The sequence below is a fragment of the Pyxicephalus adspersus genome, chromosome 5 (genome assembly GCF_032062135.1).
Source record: "Pyxicephalus adspersus chromosome 5, UCB_Pads_2.0, whole genome shotgun sequence".
Classification (NCBI taxonomy): Eukaryota; Metazoa; Chordata; class Amphibia; order Anura; family Pyxicephalidae; genus Pyxicephalus; species Pyxicephalus adspersus.
In genome coordinates, this window is record NC_092862.1 from 115,449,962 (window position 1) to 115,473,242 (window position 23,281).

The 23,281-nt window shown below is 37.9% G+C and overlaps 2 protein-coding genes across 2 annotated transcripts; one reads left to right on the top strand and one right to left on the bottom strand.

Annotated features, from left to right (window-relative positions):
* The first annotated feature begins 1,738 nt into the window (after positions 1–1,738).
* TOMM7 (translocase of outer mitochondrial membrane 7) lies at positions 1,739–15,461 on the top strand. Its single transcript, XM_072412531.1, has 3 exons — positions 1,739–1,895; positions 9,396–9,444; positions 15,047–15,461. The coding sequence occupies exons 1-3, from the start codon at positions 1,793–1,795 to the stop codon at positions 15,060–15,062; spliced, it is 168 nt and encodes a 55-aa protein (XP_072268632.1). The 5' UTR covers positions 1,739–1,792; the 3' UTR covers positions 15,063–15,461.
* Positions 15,448–21,481, bottom strand: IL6 (interleukin 6). Its single transcript, XM_072412530.1, has 5 exons — positions 21,333–21,481; positions 19,596–19,765; positions 18,246–18,353; positions 17,754–17,897; positions 15,448–16,711 (listed from the first exon to the last, which is right to left on the bottom strand). The coding sequence occupies exons 1-5, from the start codon at positions 21,343–21,345 to the stop codon at positions 16,541–16,543; spliced, it is 606 nt and encodes a 201-aa protein (XP_072268631.1). The 5' UTR covers positions 21,346–21,481; the 3' UTR covers positions 15,448–16,540.
* Positions 21,482–23,281: the final 1,800 nt, after the last annotated feature.

Consider the following 23,281-nt stretch of genomic DNA (forward strand, 5'->3'; position numbering starts at 1 on the left):
GCCACAATTAGCATGTTTGCACGGGATACTTGCAGAATAATGGCAAAAGTGCACCCGCACCATAAAGTTTATTTCCCCTACGATATTCACTATGTGTGGGCTTTACTGACAATTTTTGCAAACATTTAAATAAGAAATAAACAACTGGCATAGAACAAAAAGATTGTATCACATGCTATATGTTATAAGCGGGTAGTGGGCCTGGAAAAGACATGCAAAGCAGCTGCTGAGATACACATCACAAACATCGTTACCAATGGCTTCCAAATTCTGGGGACTTTCCTAAAGTTTGCATAAGAATATGTAAAGAAGAAGTTGTATCCTTGGGAATATCACAATATTTTTTCTGCTTACACAGCGTGATGTGATATCCCCTCGTACATGTTATCAGAACCCTTCAAATACTGTTCTAGTGATCACTGTAAAAGGACAGTTGTCAGCAGAGAGAAAAAAACCTGACTAGGGGCTCTATGAAACAAAACAAAAAAAGGCAGATATACTTTTGAGGCAGTGGTCGCCAACCAGTGGTTCAAAAAAATTTTAGTGGTCCATACAAAAATGTGGACATTTTTTGCAATTTTTATGTTTTGTTAATATTAAAACATAGATTCAAATACTGCATGCATGCAGAAGTTAGAAAGGATATTGTCGGGATACCTGGCAAATCCTTCATGTACAGCTTAGTGTAGGCAGGTAAGTTTGTTTTCTGTGCCTGTCCCTTCTGCAAAAAAAATCATACCTGTTCACAATCTTATTAGTTCTATAATTTATCCCAAAAATTGGTTTGTACCCTGAGCTATGCATATGCAGTTTAGTAGACATTTAGGGAGAAAAAAAAATACATTGACAGACAAGTAAGGTCTTTTGTGGTAAACCAAAGCAGTTTTCCTCACTCTCAGGCCTGCTCCAGTATATTATTATTAATATTAATAAACAGGATTTATATAGCGCCAGCATATTACGTAGCTCTGTACATTAAAAAGGGGTTGCAAATAACGGACAGTGACACAGGAGGAAAGGACCCTGCCCCGAAGAGCTTACAATCTAGAAGGTAGTATGCATATGTGTTTTTATGTGTATTATATGTGAAATTGGTACAGTTTTAGACTTCAAACCTGAAAGAGCCCTAAACACTAAAGTCCTACCTGCCAGCAATTATATATATTTATCTTTCCTCTTAAAGTGTACCTAAACTCAGAAATTTCACTTTACATAAAAGGGTAGACAACCTTTTAATGTTTTTTTTTTTTTTAAGTGTAACACCTTTTTTTTCAACCTATGTCACGCATCCGGGGAGGCTCTTGGGTGCTCCTTCTGCGCATGACTAAGCATTTCCGGCATGCGCAGAAGGAGCCTTTTAGTGAAAAGAGAAAAAAAAATTGACGATCTCACGCATGCGCAGTGAGATCAGGAAGTTTTTTTCCAACCCAGGCGCGAGATAAGGTGACGTGGAAGGAAGAACCAGGAAGAAGAGGTGAAGATGGCGGCGCCCAGAGCACCGGCTTGAAGACGGATGCCAGGACAATGATGGAAGAGACCTCCGGATGGATCGGACTGCCCTGCGGGATTGAAGGTAAGTGTATTTTTGTGTTTTGGGGGACTTTGAGTTTAGTTCCTCTTTAATACAACTATTAAGGTTTGCAGTTTGCAGCTGGAACACCAGGAGGCGCTGTAGAACCCCAGCATTCCTTGATGCCTATCCTGCCCTCGGCTGGCGTTTTCTATTGTAAGAAGCTGTTTCCGGTGATCACTCTTCCTTCCTGTCCTCTGCCGGGTGTCCTCTACAGTCACCATGCCTGAACTGAGCAAAGAATCCAAACAGCGTCTGCAAAAGGTGTTCAAATGTGGCCAGTTCACAGTTCGCTGGGGATTCATCCCCCTCGTCCTTTATCTAGGTCAGTCATTGTTTGTGTACAGCTATGTACTGTATTGTTGTAGGGTGGCACACAAGGCTGGGGCCTCATCTCCATAGCATCAAACTCATTGCTAGTAACAAACAGCTAATTGTTGGGTTTTGTTGTGACTTGCTTAAAGTGACTTTGTAATGAAAGTAAACACAAGCAAACACCATGGGGCTTAAAGCAAACCTAAACTAAAATCTTAACCTTCCATAAAAGAGTAGATGACCCTGAAGCCCCTCCCCTTCTGTCCCATTGCCACGGCGATAAACACATAATGGGAGCGCAGAGCCTCCTGGGATACCTACGTCACCATCCCAGGCGGCTTATGGCCGCTCCTTCTGCGCATGCCTGATATTGGCATGAGCAGAGGGAGCTTTTTCCGAAAATATAAAAAAGCATTTATTTACAGCAGGGTACATCACCAGATCTCACGCCTGCGCAGTGCAAGATTGGGTGATGTAAACAGAAGCCGGAAGAAAATGACGGCGCCTGGCGATTCCTCTGCACCGGTGGATAACTGGACAGCGTGGGACCTGATCCAGGAAACCTCAAAAGGGACCTGCAGCGGTAAAGATAAGTTTATTCGTTACTTTGGCCTTATTCAATGAGCTGCTGATAATGCTCTGCAAGCTCCCACCTAATACATGGCACAAGACAGACCAAGCTCCCTCCCATGCTTGGTGGTGAATAGGTAGCAAGGCAGGGGAGTGAAGGGAAAGCACTTGTAATGGAGTAATATTTTACCTATAAATCCTTCCACTTCCACTCCTCTGCATCTGGTACCTCCAAATCTAATGTAAAAGAACACAATATACAAGGCATTTCATCACTTCCAAAGCTTATGGATGCAATACTCAATAAGCCATGCAGACATGTAAGGTTGCATGCACACACATCAGTGTTTAACCCAGAAATTTTTTTAAACAAGAAATTATATGCTGGTGGTGGCCCCTGTAATGTGACCCAACTTATCAGTAACTACCCAAAAACAGCTGGGTGATCACTGAAAATTTCTGGGAGGTGCACCCGGCTAAAAGGTGCTGGGGAGAACACTGCACATCATACTCATTTCTAAGCGAAAATCTGACGTACATCTGATGTGGCCACCTGACATTGTTCATTGGTCCCTTCGTGTAGATAAGGAAACAGCTGCTATGTATGTCAATGAGGGAGAGTACTACAGGGTGCTCGTTCCCCCTTCCTGTTCCTCTTTTCATAGAGCAGAATGGTGTTGTGTGTACAATGCTCGTTCTATTATCTCTCACTGGAAACAATCATGAAAGATAGTTTCCAACGACAGAAGTTGCATGCGCGTATGTAGCCTAACTGCAAACATGAATCAGGTTACTGTTAATACTTGAGTCTAAATTCTACAGCTCATCCAAAGTTAGTGTGCCTTTTTCTATTAAAAAAATACAAACTCTAACCCTAAGGCCCCTTTTCAGAAAAAAAAACATGCACAGTTAGCCACTCCCAGGCACCCTACATTTGGTGTCAACCTCTACGGCTTTGTTGTGTGAGTGTGACTTTTCTTCCAGATTGTTACTTCCCCCACCTCCTAGATTGTAAGCTCTTCGGAGCAGGGTCCTCTCCTCCTCTTGTGTCCCGGGTCTGTATCTGTCTGTCATTTGCAACCTTTTTAATGTACAGCGCTGCGTAATATATTGGTGCTATATGAATCCTGTATTATAATAATAATAATAATGTTCCACAGTAGCATGCACAAATGCTACTATTCAGTGGAGCCTGCGATAGAATGCTGCGGTCAACCGCAAGTTTGAAATGGCCCTTAAGTTTAGGCAAAAGACAAAACTTCCAAAATACAAACAGGAACATCTTTACCAGTTCAAAAATATAAACCGCATCATATGGTATTACTAAAACAAAATCAAAGTTAAAATTAACCTAAAAAAGAGGAAGTTGGGTGGAGTTTGCGGACTTTTCCTATGTGTGCTAATCTTCTGTTGGAGCTGAAGGTGCAGATTATTGGGCTGCTGTATTAGGGCAGCTCAGTAAGTACAGAGGTTAGCCTAATAGTCGGGCAAATGCAAAGTTTCGCAATCCTTGGGTAGGAGCAAATGCAGACGGGCCCTAGACAGGCACCTAGGTCACCTTGGGTAATTCAGCTCTAGGTATATCTGAGAGCAATGTGCAGGTAATTAGATTGGGAAATGAGAGAAATCTTCCTCTATTACACATTCTGGGTTTGCAGGTCATAGACAAAGCCTCTACAATGTAAGAATGTGACCAACATTCTCAGTGGATTCAGGACAGATCTGCAAGGATTGTATATGTAGAATATAATAAAACTGTGTAATCTATATTAAATTATATAAACTTTAAGCTAAATTCATTTTTATGCTCAAATGAACTAAAACATGGTAAACCTCAAAATGTAAACACTTCTAGTAATAAACTTTAATCCAGATTACATTTATGTGTGAAGATTTCATAAAAGCTCAGCTGGGTTTTATTTTTACTAGCGAGAATACTTTGCTATTTATTAGGTTAACCTAGCATATTTTTTTTTTCATAAAATTCAAATTCATCAGTACGTTTTTGATGACTTTGACACCAGGTACTCAATTTCTTCCATCTACGACCTTGACTCCACATCCCTGCACAGGGTCGGCTGTGATAACAGCAAGGAATTCAGGCAAACATTACTTGGGATAGTCAAATAGGGGTCTTAAACTAACATAACCTTAATGCTATGGCTGCGTACACACATTAGATTTTTGTTGTTGGAAAGGATATTTCATGATCCTTTCCAACGACAATACTAAAAAGTGCATGAACAAGGTCTGTACATAAAGCGCCATTCTGATCTATGGAGAGGGGAGAGAATTTGCATTGTGGTCTTTTGTCGTTCACGGATCCGCCAGGACGAATCCATGAATGGTGTTTAACGGTCGCTGTACACACGTCAGATTCTCATACGATATTAGCCCTGAGACGAGAATCATCTGACGTGTGTACATGTTTTTCCACAACAGTTGCAGACTCTCGGTATGTTTGAATTTGACTGGCATTTGTGAGGAAGTAACTATGATTCTTACAGAGAAGATGGAAGAACTGCCTAAGTGATTAGTCAGACTTTCCCTAGAATATAGGAAAATATGTTGTGACACACATGTAGTTTTCTTCTTCCTTGGAAGTAAAAGGTACTTTCACTTTGCACACGTTATGTGTAATATCACAGTTGCGTAAGGATGTCCCAGTGAAACTCAAGCTGGCTGATTCCTTTACTGACACGTCTTTTAGTCCTGTCATTTATAAGTTCTGCTTGTGCATGACCTTAAAGGCCATCATAGTATGAAAAGGAAAAAAAAGAAAGATTACATAATTGAAATTTTAATTACCATTATACTTCTGTATATGGTAAATTCTTCATTTGGTCTTTGCCAGCAAAGTCCAGACTTAAGTCACTCTAACTGGAAGTGATTCATAGTCTATAGCAGTGTTTCTCAACCAGGGTTCCTCCAGAGGTTGCTAGGGGTTCCTTGACCAATGTGTGACTCTCAGGTCAGTTTAACTGATACCAATGATTTTTTGGCTGTCTGTAAGGATGACATTCTTCCTAATGAATACCACATGTGCTGTTAGCTGTGGATATTCTATTATAGCAGGGGTTCCCTGAAGACATGAACGTTATTTCAAAGGGTTAATGTTAAAAAAGTTGAGAAAGGCTGCTCTATGGAAATGCTCAGGGAGAGGGAGAGAGGGAACAGCCAGTTCAGAATTGGCTCCTGTGAGAGAGACATGCATCCCGAGGTTAGGTTTGCTTTAAATCATTATATCCAAAGCATTGCATAACAACTTAAAGATGACATGCATACTTATCTCACAGCTTTTCTTAACACAGGGTTCACACTTTTGTGTTTTCGTGTTAAGGCAGCCCTATTATAGGAAAAAAAAATATTCAAAACCTTGTACATTCACCATGTTTGGAGCCCAACAAACATGTTGTTATGCTTCACTGTGCTTTGTGGTTCATATGTCATAGGAGCATTGTTTTAGATTATAAGGCTCGGGCTACATTTATGTTGCACTCACAGCCTGCATTGGACGTTTGCATTATCTATAGTTCCCTTCCATATTTGCACTCATTGGGTCATTTTTGTGGATGAGCTACTGTACTGGTCTAAGCAATCCTTGTTAGTGGTATGCGTGTATCCACAGCCAGGGCCGCTAAAGTTTTCTATAGGGAAGGGTAAAAACCTTGTTGTCTGTGTCCGTAAAATTGGTGTTTTCTCAATGTGGAAGGGGTTTTACAGAGTTTTAGTAAGTATTTGATTTGGGAAAGGAAGTTGAGGTCAAACTAACAGAACAGTGGACAACACAGCTTTTCACTGTATGTTTTTCCATACCATAAAATCCTCTGATTTACTTTTTTCTTGGTGAGTGATTAGCTTTTGTTTATTCAGCTGAAGTAAAACGACAACAAAGAATTATTATTTATCATTCTTTGTCAAGTACAACATAATATTTGTTTTGGAAATAGTGTCATAAAAAGCTCAATTCAAGTAGAAGAATGTGATGATTGCGTGTGAGATACAAGTCACCATAATTGTGAAAGATCTAACTTTCCTGCCAAAAAGATAGCTCACAAAAACATTCATGTTTCTTAGCACAATAGATGACATACATGTGATGGTGTTGTGTGTGGCAGTGCAGAGCCCTTGTGTAAATATGCCATTAAAACCTATTTACACCAATACATTCGGCTAATGCAGTGCACCACAATGTAGGTGTCAACCCTTTTGTGAATAGTGTTGTAGGTACCTTGTTTTGTGAATTTGGGTTAACTGTTGTCAGATGACAGCTTTACCTCTGCTACACAGACATCACAATTATTGGTGTCTACCTCTCGAGGACTACAAAACACCTCCCATCTTCATACATAAGTGACAAGTGTACTGTATTTCAGCAGGGACAACTAACAAAACTGTCTGGGATTTCTGCATAGCAGAGGAATCTGCAAACAGGACTTGCTGAATATCTGATAAATCTATATGTATTTTTCTGTACTAATAAGAAAGAAAACATGATAACATTTTCATGTATTGCAAGATATACTTCATGCATAAGTTGGGTCACAATACAGGGACCACCACCCGCCTACAATTTCTTCCCATCCAGCTTAAAAAATTTCTGGTTTGAGCACTGTGTGACATTGAGTGATGTATGAGCTCCAGATGGGGGGAAACCCAGATATATATTTTGTTTTTACTCTGCACATATATAGACTTTTTATATATGTGATTACTGTGTATTGCTGAGCACAATATAGACCAAAGTGGGTACCATAAATACACAGTACAATATGAACAGCCAGCAATACAGATGCTGAAATATGTACCTGTCTGATGTTAATTTAGGGCACATTCTGTGTGAATCAAAGGATAAGGACTACACAAAAAAACATTGTAATATTTTATGAATAAAGTTCTGTATGTAAAATGCTTTAGGAGTTGCTGCCTCCACTTCTAAAACAACAAAATCTGAGTAAAATCAACACCCGATTACACCATAGCACCAGGGACAAGCCTTTAGATCAGTGGTCCCCATTTTCCGGGCCACAGACTGGGGGCTCTCGTTACACTGCTCTAAAGCTAGTGACAGTGTGACCGCAGGAGCTCAACTAGCGGGTGGCTCTCCTATGGGCGGCTCTCCTATGTAAGGCTCACACTTTTCTGCCCTTCCTAGACGCTCTGCCACCTGACAGCACACCAGTTCTCATACACTACTCTGCTATTCTCAGCTAGTGTGCTGACAGGAGGCAGAATAGTGTAAGCTGTACATATACCAGGCCGAGGCAAAATGTTATTCTATGTTACCTGGTCCTGCTGTCAGAAAGGTTGGGGACAACTGCTTCAGATGATATTTTGTACATCCAAGGTCTTTTACTCTTTTACATGAATTATTAACTAGTTAAACAAGGAGATAAAAAGTTGAAACTGAATTTCTCTTAAATGTTTTTTTGGTTTCAGTTTGATATAATTCCTGCCTTTTGCTCATTTCCAGTCACATGAGGATATTCTATTTTTTAATGTAAGCATCTCAGATTTTTGGCATTCCTCAGTTCTCAACAAGATTGCTTTAGTGTTGCTGCAATGAAATACATTTTTGGGGAGGGAAAAAAAAAATCTTTAACCATTTCAGCCCTTACTGTTGTATACCCCAACTTAGCCAGATTTTAATGTTACAGGGGCAGTTTGTGTGACCATAACTTTCTAATAGTAGTGTGCGTCTTACATTAGGTCGAACCCCTCTGAAAATTTTTCAGAATTTGTTGAACGGTTATTAGACTTACAGTTAAAGTAGATTTGACATTTTCGTGAACTTGCATGGAAATTAAAAATTTGTAAGACGCAAACAACACTGTCAGAGAGTTTTCCAGGTTTTTTGGTATGAAAAATAGTACCTGCTAAAAAAAAAAAAAAAGCGGAGAATAGAGTTCCACTTGAAAAATTTGCCATCAGGCAGCCCTTATTTGCAGAATTAAACTAAATTAATGCCTCCCTGCTTGCAAGGAAAATAGGGCTTTCTGGCCCAGCCAATCAAGATGGCCGAAGATTGTACAAGGAAGAAGGTGGTCATGCGTGAAATGGATTGGGGACAGGTAAGTATAAATGGGGTTTATTTCCGCTTTATTTATTTTTTTACTTATTAAATAAAGTCTAAATATATCTTGTTTGATTTATATTGGCATATCGGTGTTATGGTTTAGTTCTAAACATAATCTATATATAATACATTCGTCTACAAGGTATATTCCTTCACTTGTGGTTCCCAGAAGTCTGGGGTTTGCTAGTATGTGATGTGGTCTGGTTCAAACATTTTTTTATCATGTTTTAGAGGAATTATTTACTTCCTGCTTGCTACCCTAAGACTGTTGTACAAAGCAATCATCATAAAGTGTTCCTTTTTTCACCACCATGTAGTAATTCTCTTCTATTCCCCACACAGCAAGTGAGGGCAAGCATTTTCATATCTGCACCTTTACATTAAGTACTAGCACATTGATAACTAAGAGCTCTTTCAATAAATGCAAAATCTCAAAGATCAATATAATAGGGATGTCCTGCAGAACCGAAGCTGTCTTAAAAGAGAGCCATGTTGATCCAAAAAAGCTTTATAAATAGGGTGCGTCTAAATGGAACAGGATAAGGGAATCACATGGGTTCATTTATGGTGGCAATGCCAATTCAATAACCTCAGTGTTTTGAGTGACTTATGCCGAACATGTAGGTAGCAATAAAAAAAGACTAAAATCCTTCATACTTGTTTTGGGTCACATCATACATTGGATTAGGATGAAATCTATTAGTGCCATCTTCCAACATGGCTAAGTATGATGGGACCCAGCACCAGAGAGATCTGAATTGTCTTTTTCTTTATCCCATTACGTCTAAGTGCAAATATATTGTCTAGTGGTCTAAAAAATCTTTGGTATGAAGCTCTTCTAAAATACTATTTTTTCCTTTTAAGGATTTAAAAGGGGAGCTGACCCTGGAATGCCTGAACCCACTATACTAAGGTAAGTTGAAAATGATTTTGTGAGATTTTTCATAGTATACTTCTTTCATAGTATAGGTGCCAGTTACCATGTTTCAGACATCTTTACTGTTCTCCAGCAGTGTAAGTAGCTGGGACCTTTGGTCAATGAGCTGCCACTTTAACCTCCGCCTCCTTCATTGTTGGCCAAACAAATCCCCCCTGCACCTTGTTTTTTTTTTTACCTCTCATACAGTATTGTGTCTGTAATTAGTCAGTAGTAGATTATCGGAAACTGGTACTGGGATGGGGGAATGAGAATGGAAAATGTTTCCAGTGTATGTGATCTGTATGACAGGAAGGTAGACAGGATTCATTTGTGCCTTCTTCCCTGCCCCTTACATACCAAGGTGATACAGATTTATTCAGTTCTTCCCCTACTTAGTTGAGGGTTGTTATGTACTGTAACGCTGCCAAAGACTTAATATGACTGCCTGGAATATTGTCCTTTCACTTCCTGCTCTGTAGACACAAAGAGAGACAACAATATATTGAAAGATATCCCTCCGTAGACATTTATCAAATATCCCCATTGAAAGATTTTCCCTCTCCTTCTGTTCTTCTAATTGAAAATGTTGAATTACTGTAATGTTTTGTTATTGATTGCAATGTTTACTTAGAAAGGACACGCACATCGCTTACTTTATTAGGTACACCTTATTAGTGCAAAGTTTTATATTCTTATTTTTTAATGGACATTGTGAGAATTGCCAAGAAAATATCTCCCAAACCATTACAACACCAGCCTGAACCATTGGTACAAGGCATGATGGATCCATCTTTTCATGTTTGTTTGTGTTTTTTTATTTTTTTTTTTGTTTTAACCTTTTTTTGTTTAAATTTTTGAAAGTGTTAAAACAAAACATACACAAAACCGACAAAAGTATTTGCATATTCTCTGTGGGTCCAGAAACCACATACTGGGGGGAATGGGAATGAAAATAGGAAAAGACCAGGGAAGGAGGGGGGAAAACTTTCTTCATAACTCGCATTGCTCCAACAAATGAGATCAGATAACCCCAAGGTCTGTTGTTTACCTTTCTGGGTTTAAGTAGCTTCTATATTCTGCTGAATCCTGAAATTGCTTCCAGTAGAATTAGGTATTGTGGAACCTTCTGTGCCATGCAGACCATCCTTTATTGTTGTTGACAGTAACTTCTGACCCTGTCATCCAAATGTCACAGCAGAAATCAGTTATTATTCTTCTTATTAATAATAATATTAATACTAATGATAAACAGTATTTATGCAGCGCCAACATATTCGTCAGCGCTGTTCATTAAATAGGGGTTGCAAATAACAGTCAGACACAGACAGTGAAACAGGTGAGGAGCCCTGCCCCGAAGAGCTTACAGTCTAGGAGATGGGGGAAGTCTCACACAATAGCAGTATTAAATGGTCAGAAGTAGTGAGGGTTTATGAGACAAGAAGACCGGTAGATGGGTTTTGAGTGCCCTTTTAAATGAGCATAAGGTAGGAACAAGCCGAATAGGATGTTGAGGACCATTCCAAAGAGTCGGGACTTGAAAAGTCTTAGAGCCATGCGTGTGATGAAGGTATGAGTAGGGGAGTCAGTAGTAGGTCATTGGAGGAGCGAAGAGAGCGGCTAGGGGAGTATTTTTCAATCGGGTTAGAAAGGTAAGTGGGACAATAACTGTGGAGGGATTTGAATGCAAAGCTTGAATTTGATTCTAAGGTGAAATGGAAGCCAATAAAGAGAACTACAAAGAAATGAGGCAGAAGAAGAGCTGTAGGAAGGATGGATGAGTCTGGCTGCAGCATTCATAATAGATTGTAGAGGAGAGAGTCGGGTTAGTGGAATAACAGAGAGGAGGAGGTTACAGTAGTCCAGATGAGAGATAAGAGTGTGTAAAAGGAGTTTGGTGGTCTCTGGGGACAGGTAGGAGTGGATTTCGGAGATGTTGCACAGGTGAAAGTGACAGAACCTGGAAATGTTCTGAATATTAGGGGGAAAGGAGAGAGCAAAGTTTTACCAAACTGCTCTAGTTCAATTTTGCTGAGCCCATGTGATTTGTATCTTGGGTTCCTGTTGTTATCTGTCAGAAGTGACAGTGTGGTCTACTTCAGTTTTTAGCTTGCTTGACAGTTTGACTTAAAATGCGTTTGCCCAAATATCCGCCCTAGAACAGAAAGTATTTTATATAAAAATAATCTGGGTATACCATGCAAGACTCCTTAATATTTCAGTTCATGAATATGTGATAGATTGATGGTCTGATCATCATTTGAAGGATCTGATTCTAGGTTCTACATTCAGTGTTTTATATCAGCTCTTAAGGATTGTGTTGACAGCTTCATCTTATTAGCCAGTGGGTTCCCCTTGATACTGATAGGCTAATAGTCACGTGGATAGAGGTTGGATGGAGCTCACACACCTAACTTTGCATCCAGTACAGTTTATTATTTGACCTAAGATGAAGCAGAAATAACTATTATTTATGTAACTATTATTACTAATATTAATAATATTCATATAATTATATTAGTCCATCTTGATTTGTGAATACATTTCGACCACTTTATAGCTGAAGCTTCCTTTCTATTTCTGGGTTGGAATTTTCCATGAATTTAGCAATAGGGCTATAATGTGGCAAATTAAAAAAAAAAAAAAAAAAAGTTTATATTTTTCCACATCATATACACGATTTGTATAAATCTCCACATTGAAGGAACTTCTATTTTTAGCAGTTTTTTTTTTACACAGACAAAGGGATTCTCTATTTTTCAGGAAGTGGTAGGAGCTGAGGGGTATCCCTTGTTTCATAACATCTCCATCTGAATGGGAGTATGTTAAAATAGAATGTTACTCATTTTGAGTTTGTGAGTTACTGTTCTCTACTTCTACTAACTTCCTTTGCCCAGGCAAATTCCAGTTTTCTGCTTTAAATTTGCTGGTGTAGGTTTTCAAGAAAAAAACTAAAATCAGGATTTGCAGGCAAATTATTAAATACAATGTTGGTCTCAATACAGAAGCATGGTGTGGCGTTGAGTGCATTGGCTGCAGCAGTGCTGATTGGCTGCATTGATTGAAAGTGCAAAAGTGTGTGTTGATTCAGTTGCATCTGGTGCTGAAGGGTGCATTTTTGAGATATCCCAAAATTGTGTTGTTACATGTCATATGCGTGTGGATTATGGGTTCTCTAGTAAAATGCCAGTGCTACTGTGCATGTGTGATAGCATCTTTAGGATAACCCGAGAGTGCACCCACCTGATGAATGTGTGTAAAATCAGGGAAATAATAACATGGGTTCCCTATCCTGTATGTACCCTGTTTAGGCACCCTTAGAATGGCAGGATTAAGCCCATATAACACACTTTAAACCAGTGGACCTGTAAAGTGGGATAAAAGAAAAGCCTGTGTCCATTCCATCAGCCTTACAAGGCAATGTTGATGGAAATTTGTATACCAGTTAGTCCATGCCTGGCACAGATATATATTGAAGAGAGGGCTAAAAACCTGTAGCAGGAGGGCTAAAAACCTGTAGCAGGAGGGCTAAAAACCTGTAGCAGGAGGGCTAAAAACCTTTCTGTCTGCAATACTCAACAGGCTAACAGTGCTGCGGTGATTTACCAGCAGATAAATCTTTTCTGGTGCAGGAAGTTTTTGGATCTGGAGGGATCACTGAGTATTTTTATACAGATATAAAATGCAGATAGCACTTAATATGAGGTTTGTCGTATGTTGTGATCTTTAAACTTCCCAGTGAAACTAGGATTAAAGGTCATTAAAGGATGGTTGTCAGATCTCATTGATTGATATGATTCCAACAAACTGCCAACATCCCCATTTAAAGTAATAATAGAACAGTGGGACTTTTAAGGCAGTATATATAGAGCCATAACTATACAGTACAGGTTCAAAAATCCGGCAACCTCTGAACCTGGGGTGTACTGGATTTTTGAATGTTATATATGTTGTATATATTAAAATGAAATAACACTAAATGAAATGACACTAAAGGAAAAGCAAATGAAATTTTAATGTTCACCAACTAAATAAAACAGTTTTACAGAGTTTTAGTTCAACTAAACAAAATAGTGCCTCAGAATTTTAATTATTACTGTGTCTTCGAAAAGAAGCTAAATAGCTGATAGGCTGTAAGGATGATCATCTTCATGACTGACGGTAACAGCATCCTCAGCAGCAGGAACAGCTTCATGGAGGAAAAGCAAGACCTGACAGCTGATTCTGGAGTACAGCACCATCAAAACACAAACAGCACCTCCAGAAAACAGTGTCAATTTGAAAGTGCGCTCCAAAATCAATGCCAGAAAACTGAAGGATCCGGGTTATTGAGGGCCGGACTTTTGAATGTCAACTGTATAAGAATTTAATATTCCTTTATATATACTGCCTTTAACGTCCCACTTATTGATACTGTTCTTTTATTAGGATTATAGTCATGTAAACCTGTACCACCAAAGCCAACTAGCTAATGGTACTCTATAACAGGAAACACACAAATTGTTTGCTTTTTTTTAACTTGGTATTTATCAGAATTCTGCTGGTTGCTAAACTTCCACTTTGAGTTGTAAGACAGCCAGGGATTTGCCAGGTCTGTAAACTGGCGAAGTCAATGGTTTCCAGTGGTATAGACACAAATGTAGCATTCATCTTGGGTGCACAGGCCGCAGTTTGGATTGCATGTTGTATGAAGCATATGATATGAAAAGAATGTCCTTTGTTTTTAAATTTAGTCCTGAATTTTAAAAAGATCAGTGTCCTGTCTGACTTTTGTTTTTTGCATTTGTATGTGGACATATATATGGAGAGTCACTCATTCTTGATCAATGCTGGTATAGCTAAATGGAAGACTGAAATTTGCCATATTAATATAAACCGTAATATGAAGGGCAGGAGTACCAATAGCCAAACCAAACCAAACCAAAGGAAAATCTGGGTGCAGAGAGTGTTATTTACCGTTAAATTACTCTAGTCATTTCCTAAAGTCACCAGTAGAGGTCACTAATTACATATTCTTACTACACTGTAATAGGAAAGGTAATGAAAAAAATACCTTAAGGCATTTTGAGACTTGATTGTAAAAATCAGAGCAGTTAACTGCTCCTGGATGTTTGCTCTGCACAGCTATGGGTCAAGGATAATTTGCAGATGCTTGCGTTTGCAAACTCCTGTAAAAAAGCCTTTACAGGCATTTGTAGGAGTTTGTTCTGGTTTTTTAAACTCCTGAAAAAAACTGGGCTTCATTTCAGCAAGAACTCTTAAGCAATTCTCTGGCTTTAAAAAGTTTATAATTGTCTATAAAAGCATGCAGCAAAAGCTCTGAACAGTTGAATACAAGTCTAAGAGGTTTTGGAGGGCTAAACAACTGTAGAAACTGCATGGAGCTTCTGAACAACCTTTTGTAAATGCCTAAAGCCCACAAGCACCTTTTTTAAGCATTTGCAGGTTGTAAAAGCGCCCTGAAAAATGGAGGTTTGAACATAGCCTTAGTTGTATGGTTTTTGGGAAGTTCACCTTTGGTAATGTTTTATTATTTTGTGATTTATAAAACAAAAATATTGCAATTTTATTCATGTATTTATTCTCTGTTTTGTTTTAGCTTGCTCTGGGGATGAAGTTCAGCAAAAACACTTTTAGATCCAGAAGCTGAAAATCTTCATCGCCGGTGACTTGGAAGGAAGGAATGCCAATGCGCAGTTTACAAAACTAAAGTAGCATGGATTTTTATCTTCTGGACTTTAGCAGGATTGGCAGAATTGTGATGGCCATTTTCTTACTACAAACATTTGTTACTTATGTTATTTGTTATCATGATATTTCTGTACAATGATGTTCAACCTCTGTACATTCCCTCCCAACATAATCGCTGAACTATGTTTTTGGTTAAAAAAATAAACCTTATTTATCTATCAGTGTTAAGGTATCTTTAAAAAAATACATAACAGTCTTTTCTGTATTCAGTGATAAGTGGAAATAATGAGAATCAGATACAATAAAAAATAATGAGAAAATAATTTATTGGCATAATTTTTAATACATTTAACAACAAGAATAAATAACAGGAGAAAAGTTGCAATAAATAACTATGTAGCAGTGAGTAGACCCAACATGGTTGACCCTACAGTGCACAATGTATTGATTTTCACTGAAAATACTTGTGACGTTCTCCTACCCTTATTACAGAGCTGGCTAGACGCCTAAAACATAGGCTGGCTTTACACCTATGCATTGTAGTAAAGAACGCTTTACTATGGTATTGAACGGCACCTTGTGCAGTATATTGTGCGGCATCCCAAAGCACAGTTCAGTATCCACACTGCAGAACAGTATAGATGTTTTTTGTTTGCATGCAATAGCAGTCAATTATACATTAGGGCCTGCGTCCATGGCAATAGATATGCTGTTGACCTACTTCTGACTTGAATTTTACCTGCCACAAGTGGCTTTTACATTCCAATAGACTTGTAGGTTTATTCCAAACCCACCAAACTCTAACAGCAGCCCACTGTCACAAAGGCTTAATGTACTTTAGAAACTTCAGAACAAACTCTCGTAATCTGTTGTCCATTAAAAAATGACAAGGTTTTATTTTTGTCTTATCTTGTTGGTACTACACTAAAATTATCACTAATTTCAATAAAACTCCAAGGGTAAATTGAGCTGGGATACTTGAGCTGGTTACTTAGGTAACCTTTGGTTAACATACTAGCAGGGGACTTGCATGTCTTGTTATAAGAGTTTCAAATGTCACCGCACTGGTTTCCTTTTAAGTGAATGCATGATAAGATGTAAATAAGCCCGTTCATTTCTAGTACCAATAATGGCAAAAACAGTTTGCTCCTTGTTTACAATTCAAGTTTTTTGCACAGTATACATAAAAAATATAACATTCTCTAAAAATATGACAAATAAGTATATTAAATATAGTAAATAATTTAGGTAAAATAAATTAATGACAGCTAGTAACAATTATCATAACAATAAATAATGGTCAGATTGTGTTCATACACAATTCAACCTTTCTGTAAACCTAAAGTTCTGCAAATAGAACATTTTGTGTATCACTACGTAGTAGTGAATATGTAGAAATAGTTTAAATACTGCTGTTTCTTATAGCTCGGGTTGTCTTGATCATGTAGTCTTTGAATGACTGCAGAATGAGGTAGGTAGTAAGTTTTTCATTCCAAGCATCTTTGGAATGTAAGTCTTCTACTGAAATGCTTGTATTGGTATCCACTTCCTCTTCATTGGGATTGTTTTCCATCTGAAACATAATAGAATAATTTTACAGGGGTATCCAAAGATTTTATAATAATGAAAATGATATACAAATACAGTGTTCATCCAGAAATTTTTGATGCTGTGTGGGAAGAAATTGTAGGTGGGTGGTGACCCAACTCATCAGTAACCACCCAAAAACAGCTGGGTGGTTGCTGAAAAGTGCCGGGTAGTGCACCTGGCCACAAGGTGCTGGGGAGAACTGAAAAAAATCTGTTCCTTTTAACTGTTCTCTATATACTGGTGAGTTTTTTGCAGTCCCTGTCAAAAATTATTTTTTCTTTACCGCAATTTTTTGCTCCATTAACCTTGCTGGTGTTTTTTTATGTAACTAAATGATAGATCCCTACCAGTTCAGTTTGAGTAATAGGTGGGGAATTTTCAGCTTTCTTTTTGAAAGGGGAAAACCCCTTAAACTCATTCTAAAGGATGCTTATTGTCTGGATATAAAGTGGATTTTTGTTTTCTGTGGTTTCATTCACATACATGAAACAAGCATGAGGCTTGTTGCATATGTGGCAAATACCTGAGCTCCATTCTCCAGTTAGTGATTTAGAAGTTTTTAAAGGCAAAGGATTAGAACACCCAACATGCAAACTATATTCTTAGAACCCGTAGAGCCCAAGCATTGTGCTCATGAAAGAGATTTGACAATCCCACAAACAATAACCCCACTGGATAATTCTTGAAGCAACAATTTCCAATCTAAATGCAACCTGGAGACATAAATATTTCTCATTGGCTGTCCAGTCACAGGATCCTCAGGGGTGGCACCAAGTCTTGAATATGCATATTTCTATCTTAAATAACTTTTTCAATAATATTTTTGGAATACTATGAACACTTAAAAGATAGAAGTTGTTTTGTCAGGATTTATTGTCGCCCAAGAACAGAAATCAGAGAAACTCTAAAGCATGTGATCTTCCCCCAATCAGACATAGTAAATAATTTAAAGGTTTAAACTAAAACTATCTTGTTTAACACACTAGCTCGTTTCAAGAAAAATATGTTACTGAAATGAAACTTACCTTTTTTACAGCTTCTGCCAAAGTCTTGGTCTGGCGTTGAATGGAAGCTAATTTTTCCCCTTCACTTTTCAAAGTTTCCTTTAAAAACTTAAAGTATGTTTCAAATCTGAGAAGATCTCTGTGAATCTCATGTAGACATTGTTCCTAGAAAACAGAAGTGTTATTGGTAAACTTAGAAAAAGTCTTAACAGAAATATAACAGAAATGCATAGTAATTGCTGTGTATGCTATAAATGTATCCATGTTTAAAAAGAAAAAAAAGCACTGTAACTTACCCACTTAGGACAAAGTGAGTGCCTCCTAATAGTCTACCACCCCTTCCCCAGCAAGGTACATTCACCCAGTTTGGTCTGCATTTGCTCTAATAAAGCAATGCTTTTAGCTTAACTTTTATTGTAAAGTTTCTTACAATCAATTATCAGTTTATTTTGAAATGTTAAATATCGGTCTCAATTGTTGATTTTCAATGATAGACATGCATGGCATATGTACCTTATTGAATTCTTTGCTCAGACATTTATCTGTGATTTCTGGGAGTTTCAGCTCCACTTTCAGACTGCGTTCCATACTGCTACCACAAAGGTTAGGGGTGGCACAAAGCTGTAATAAAAAAAATAAAAAATAAAATTAAAATCACAAACTAATATGAATACCTACTTACTCTGCACTGCTCCATTTATGTTTTACTAATTAAAATAAAAGATATCTGATAATCTAGTCTGATCTAATAATCCATGTTTGAAATGTGCAAGATTGCCAATAATACCCCACGCAGTTTCTTTGCAACGACTACTTAAGTTAGTCTCTATTACCCTTTTTATTTTCAGTTTATGATGTTATTAGCATTGGCAAAAGTAAATTTGTTGCAGAGAAAAAAAAATCCAACAGGGACCGCTTTGTGAGCACAATGCAAAAATATGTGATGACTGTGTTCTGGGAACAAGGCTGACTGATCAGAAGTTTCACTGATGTGAACTACCATAGCTACATAGACAGGAAGTGCACACGGGCTGTATGCCCCAAGGGGCTGCAAGGAATGGTGCCGAGACAAATTTGAATACAGTTTACTGGTAACAATGTTAAGGGAAAGCCAGATAGATTATTTAGGGACTAAATAAATATCACAAACTGAAACCATCAATGCAATAGAAAGTTTTTACTCCTCAGCCAGTGCTAAAACCCTTTCTGTGAATCATTTGGTGAATAGGCAGCTGCTTAAAGTTGATCTTCCAACACAAATGTTAGCATTTGCTAACTGTTATATAAGTGGCGCCCATGTTTAAGACCTTCATTTTCTGAACATGGACTAACAAGATTAAAGCTGAACAACAGCCTTCCCTCCTGTACTATTAACCAGTATTTATATAGTGCCAACACATGCAGTGCTTTCCGTGGTCATATTGCTAGCCATCCTTCAAAGGGGCTCACAATCTAATGTCTGTACCATAGTCATATGTCATTTTGGAGGAAGCCAAATAACCTAACTGCATGTTTTTAGAATGTGGGTGGAAACCCTCACATACACAGGGAGAGCCTTCAAATTCCAGTCAGATAGTCTTGGACAAGATTGGAACCTGGGACCTAGGGCTGCAAGGCCAGAGTGCTAACCTCTGAGCTGCCGTGCTCCCATTGGTGTGCTGCAGTTGGTGTCTACACATTACTTGGCTGGAGGACATCCAGCCTCATAAACATCTTGCTTTAGTTCCTGGTACCCCCCTTTTTTCCCTTTAGATTTTACACATACCTCCTTTGATACTAAAAATTGTACAGTTGTACATAGTTAATATAATTGAGTTTATGCTGCAATAAATAACATACTAGTATTGGTTGGATGACACTCACCTGTTCATACAATTCTCCAGCTTCCTCTGCTATAATTTTGGCCATACTAGAGACAGAGTTTGTATTTATACTACCAGAGGAGACAAGTGATACAGGGGCCGAGCTCACAGACTTCACAATGATTGCTATTGCCAAAGATACCAGGAGCTGGATAGATGTTAAATAAAAGCCTGTAGCAAGAAATGATTCTCATGTCAGAAACAAACAAAATCTCCATGTTTACTGTCAAGGTAAGCTTATGTCTAAACATTCTAGCAAATCATATAAATGCTTCCATGGAAAACAAGTTTTTTTTTTCTTTTTGGAAAATTTAAAACTTCACAAAAGCCATTTTACCAAGCTTTGGATAGAGTAGGGAAGACAAAAAAAAGTTATTGTTTTGTGACACCATTGGGTGATTTTCCATCAACTCCTGTCCTGGCAAAAAGTGGAGTAAACTTTCCCTATAGGTTTAATAATATTTATAAAAAATTGTCAGAGGCTATAGTCCTTCCCCTTTCTATACCTAACCAAATAAGTTCTGTGACATATTTGCTTTCATAAACTCATGCTGTTTGGGAAGACTATGACGTTTTATTCTGTGGTATTTTAGGAATTTACTTCATAGTAAGGCTGACGTAATTAAGAAAAAAAAAGCATGCAGATACAGAAGAAAGAAAATTCTGTGGTGCCCATAGCTATTCATTCATTTTGTTTCCTACCCTAAAATATGCTTGCTAAGGTCTACGATTTGCAGAAGTAGAGAGGACAAAATCTACTGTCAAAGTGATAGTTTTTTTAGTGGCTATAAATAATAAAAATACAAGCTTTCAGTTAACTGGGTTCCTTCTACGGGCATGTTGGTGGAAGTCCTAAACAGAAAAAAAAGCTTGCATTTTTAGCCACTTTACCAATATTCTTCTCTACCAGATAATTTATTTCACTTTACCAGCATTTCTCTATACCTGAGAACTTATTTCACTTTACCAGTATTACCAGTATTCTTCTCTACCTGAGAACTCATTCCACTTCAACAGTATTCTTCTATACCTAAGAATTTATTCCTGACAATTCCTAATGTTTAGAAATGACCAACCCACATTATTTTTTCTCTGTATATTGAAAGGCTGCTGTACCTTTACAATGGCCTTGGAGCTGCATTTCTGAGAATTGTATATTAATATACATATGCATTCCACAGCAAAAACATATTTGTTTTATCTTCCAAAGTGCAAGATAATGCATTTTGTGAAATCCAATGTACTCATATCACTACTGTATACCATGAACATCTGCTGACATCTGTACACAGTGCATCTTTAAAATCTTTCAGCTAAGACAGTTATAACAAACAGAATAAGTCTCACAAAGTAGGAAAAAAACATGCCTCTCAATAAAGAGATAAATATAGATATAGAACAACCAATGTAGAAATTTAAAGTCAAGAATACAAAATCTACAGGCAAAAACCACCTCTCAGGTCTCCTGGATGTATTTGTAGACCCCTATCTACTGGTTGGTGATACAGCACTACCATGCAGAGTGCCAACCACACTAATGATAAAAATTAGTTATTAGTACCCCTAACAAAGACATTTGCCTATTGTACTATACGTAACATAGCATAAATCCTACAGGGTTAAAAGCTCTTAATAGACTGCCTGTTACATAATGCATTCTTTTGACAGCAACCTTTTCACATCACCATGGAATGTCAGTACAAGAAACTTCTCAGCCTATTCAGCATGTTTCACTTACTTGTTCCAGCCATTTGACTTGCGTTTTCCTTTTCTCTGTTCTCTGCCAGTGACTGCTGGTATCTGAGACCAAAAGTGCCCTGTTTGTGAATGAATGATCTCCATACTGTCTCATCGTGTATTTATTGAGAGCAGGGGGAAACTCCGAAAACTATCAGACTCAGTGCTTTGCAAAAAAAAAAAAAAAAAAAGAACATCCCACAATATATTGTGTAATAAACTGTAGCTACTATCTAGGTTTCAACTATAAGAATAATTTGAAAAAGTTGAATATACAATTCCAGATGACTTAAATTATTGTATTTTCCTCACTTACAATATTTCACCAAAAACAACCAAAATTCACAAATGAAATACATATATTTAAAATATTATAAAATATAGCATGATCACCAACCTGACCTTTCTAGCTATAATAAATGTACTAACTATTGTTAGTACATAGGCAAGCTATGTCCAATATACACTGCTTGACCAAATTTAAAAAGTCACCCAGTATTTTGAATATTGGATCATCTTTAGCTTTGATTACAGCACACATTTGTCACAACATTTATTTCCATCTAGAGTTGCACTCATTTTTCGTATATTGATGATACGAAAGTTGGGCAACTGCGTACAGACTACTTCGGCACCTCCTAAAAAACCTAAATATTGTTAAGGTCTGGACTCTGAGGTAGTCAATCCATGTGTGAAAATGGTGTCTTATGCTCCCTAAACCACTATTTCACAGTTTGAAACCCACGAATCCTGAAATATGCCTGTGCTAAGAAAACATTAATTTGCAAAAACCTGGCTTTTTAGAATAATCAGGTAGTCAGCTGACCTTATTTTTCGGCACATAATGTTGACTAACCTAGACCTGACCAAGCCTGAAGCAACCCAAGATTATAGCACAGACTTGGGGATTTTATGTTGGACAGAAAGTATATATATAAATTGATCAAGTAAGGTCAAGATTGTCTACAATGGTGATGGAAGGATGCCTATGATGTAGATTGTAGTGGTTATGGGATACAGGGAAGGCCAGTGAGCAATGTAGGTTTGTCTCCCTTTAACAGGCTGGTCAGAATAATCCTGGAACCCTAGAATAGGGTCTGAAGTTTGGACTATGAAAGAAATTGGCTTGACCCAGTCCACCTACCAGATTACCTGGCTCATTATTAATAGCTGGGAGAAAAACACACATGAGATGGATGTGCCTGTGCTGGGGTTTTGGAGACTCTGTAACCTTGATGTTGCTGTACATTAGCAGAGACTACAAAGAGCACTACACGGACTCCAGTGAGTTATTAGGCTGAGCCAGGGTCTACAGTTGCAATTTATGTTAAAACTGAAATAAGCTAGTTTTTTCTTTGGGGACATTTCTGTTTGATATTTGTTTAAAATAAATGTGGGACCACAAAATCCACCAGAGAGACATTGCTGTCCAGATGCCGTAAGACCAATATATATATAGATATATATACGCATAACTAATCTAGGCTTCTCATTCTGTACTTTTCCACTCTTCCAACATCTTATCTTAGGTAGGCCACCATCTCCTGATTCCCCCACACAACTCTTCCAGTGCAGAATGATGGTGAATTTAAGAAGCTAAATGCTGAGGTTGTTTTTTTCTAAAGGTTTACTCTTTACTAAAATAGGTGATTTGGGATCAGCAAAGCAATCCATTGTTTCTCAATTCCTGTCCTCAGTCTTGTGGAGAACACATACCAGGTGTCATGGCACTACCAGGTGTCATGGCACTCATGGCATTGCCCTAAACATTGAGCCTGAAGTAAAACAAAATTAGGCTTTCCTGGAACAGAAAATCCATTTCAGTATCCTCCCATTTTATCAGTTGTTTCCTCAAAGTGTCAGCTTCTGAGACAGGACTGAACAATCAGTACCATTGTCGATCTCAGACTTACGCATTTCACCAAAATTTTTGCAGTTCCTGATCATTTA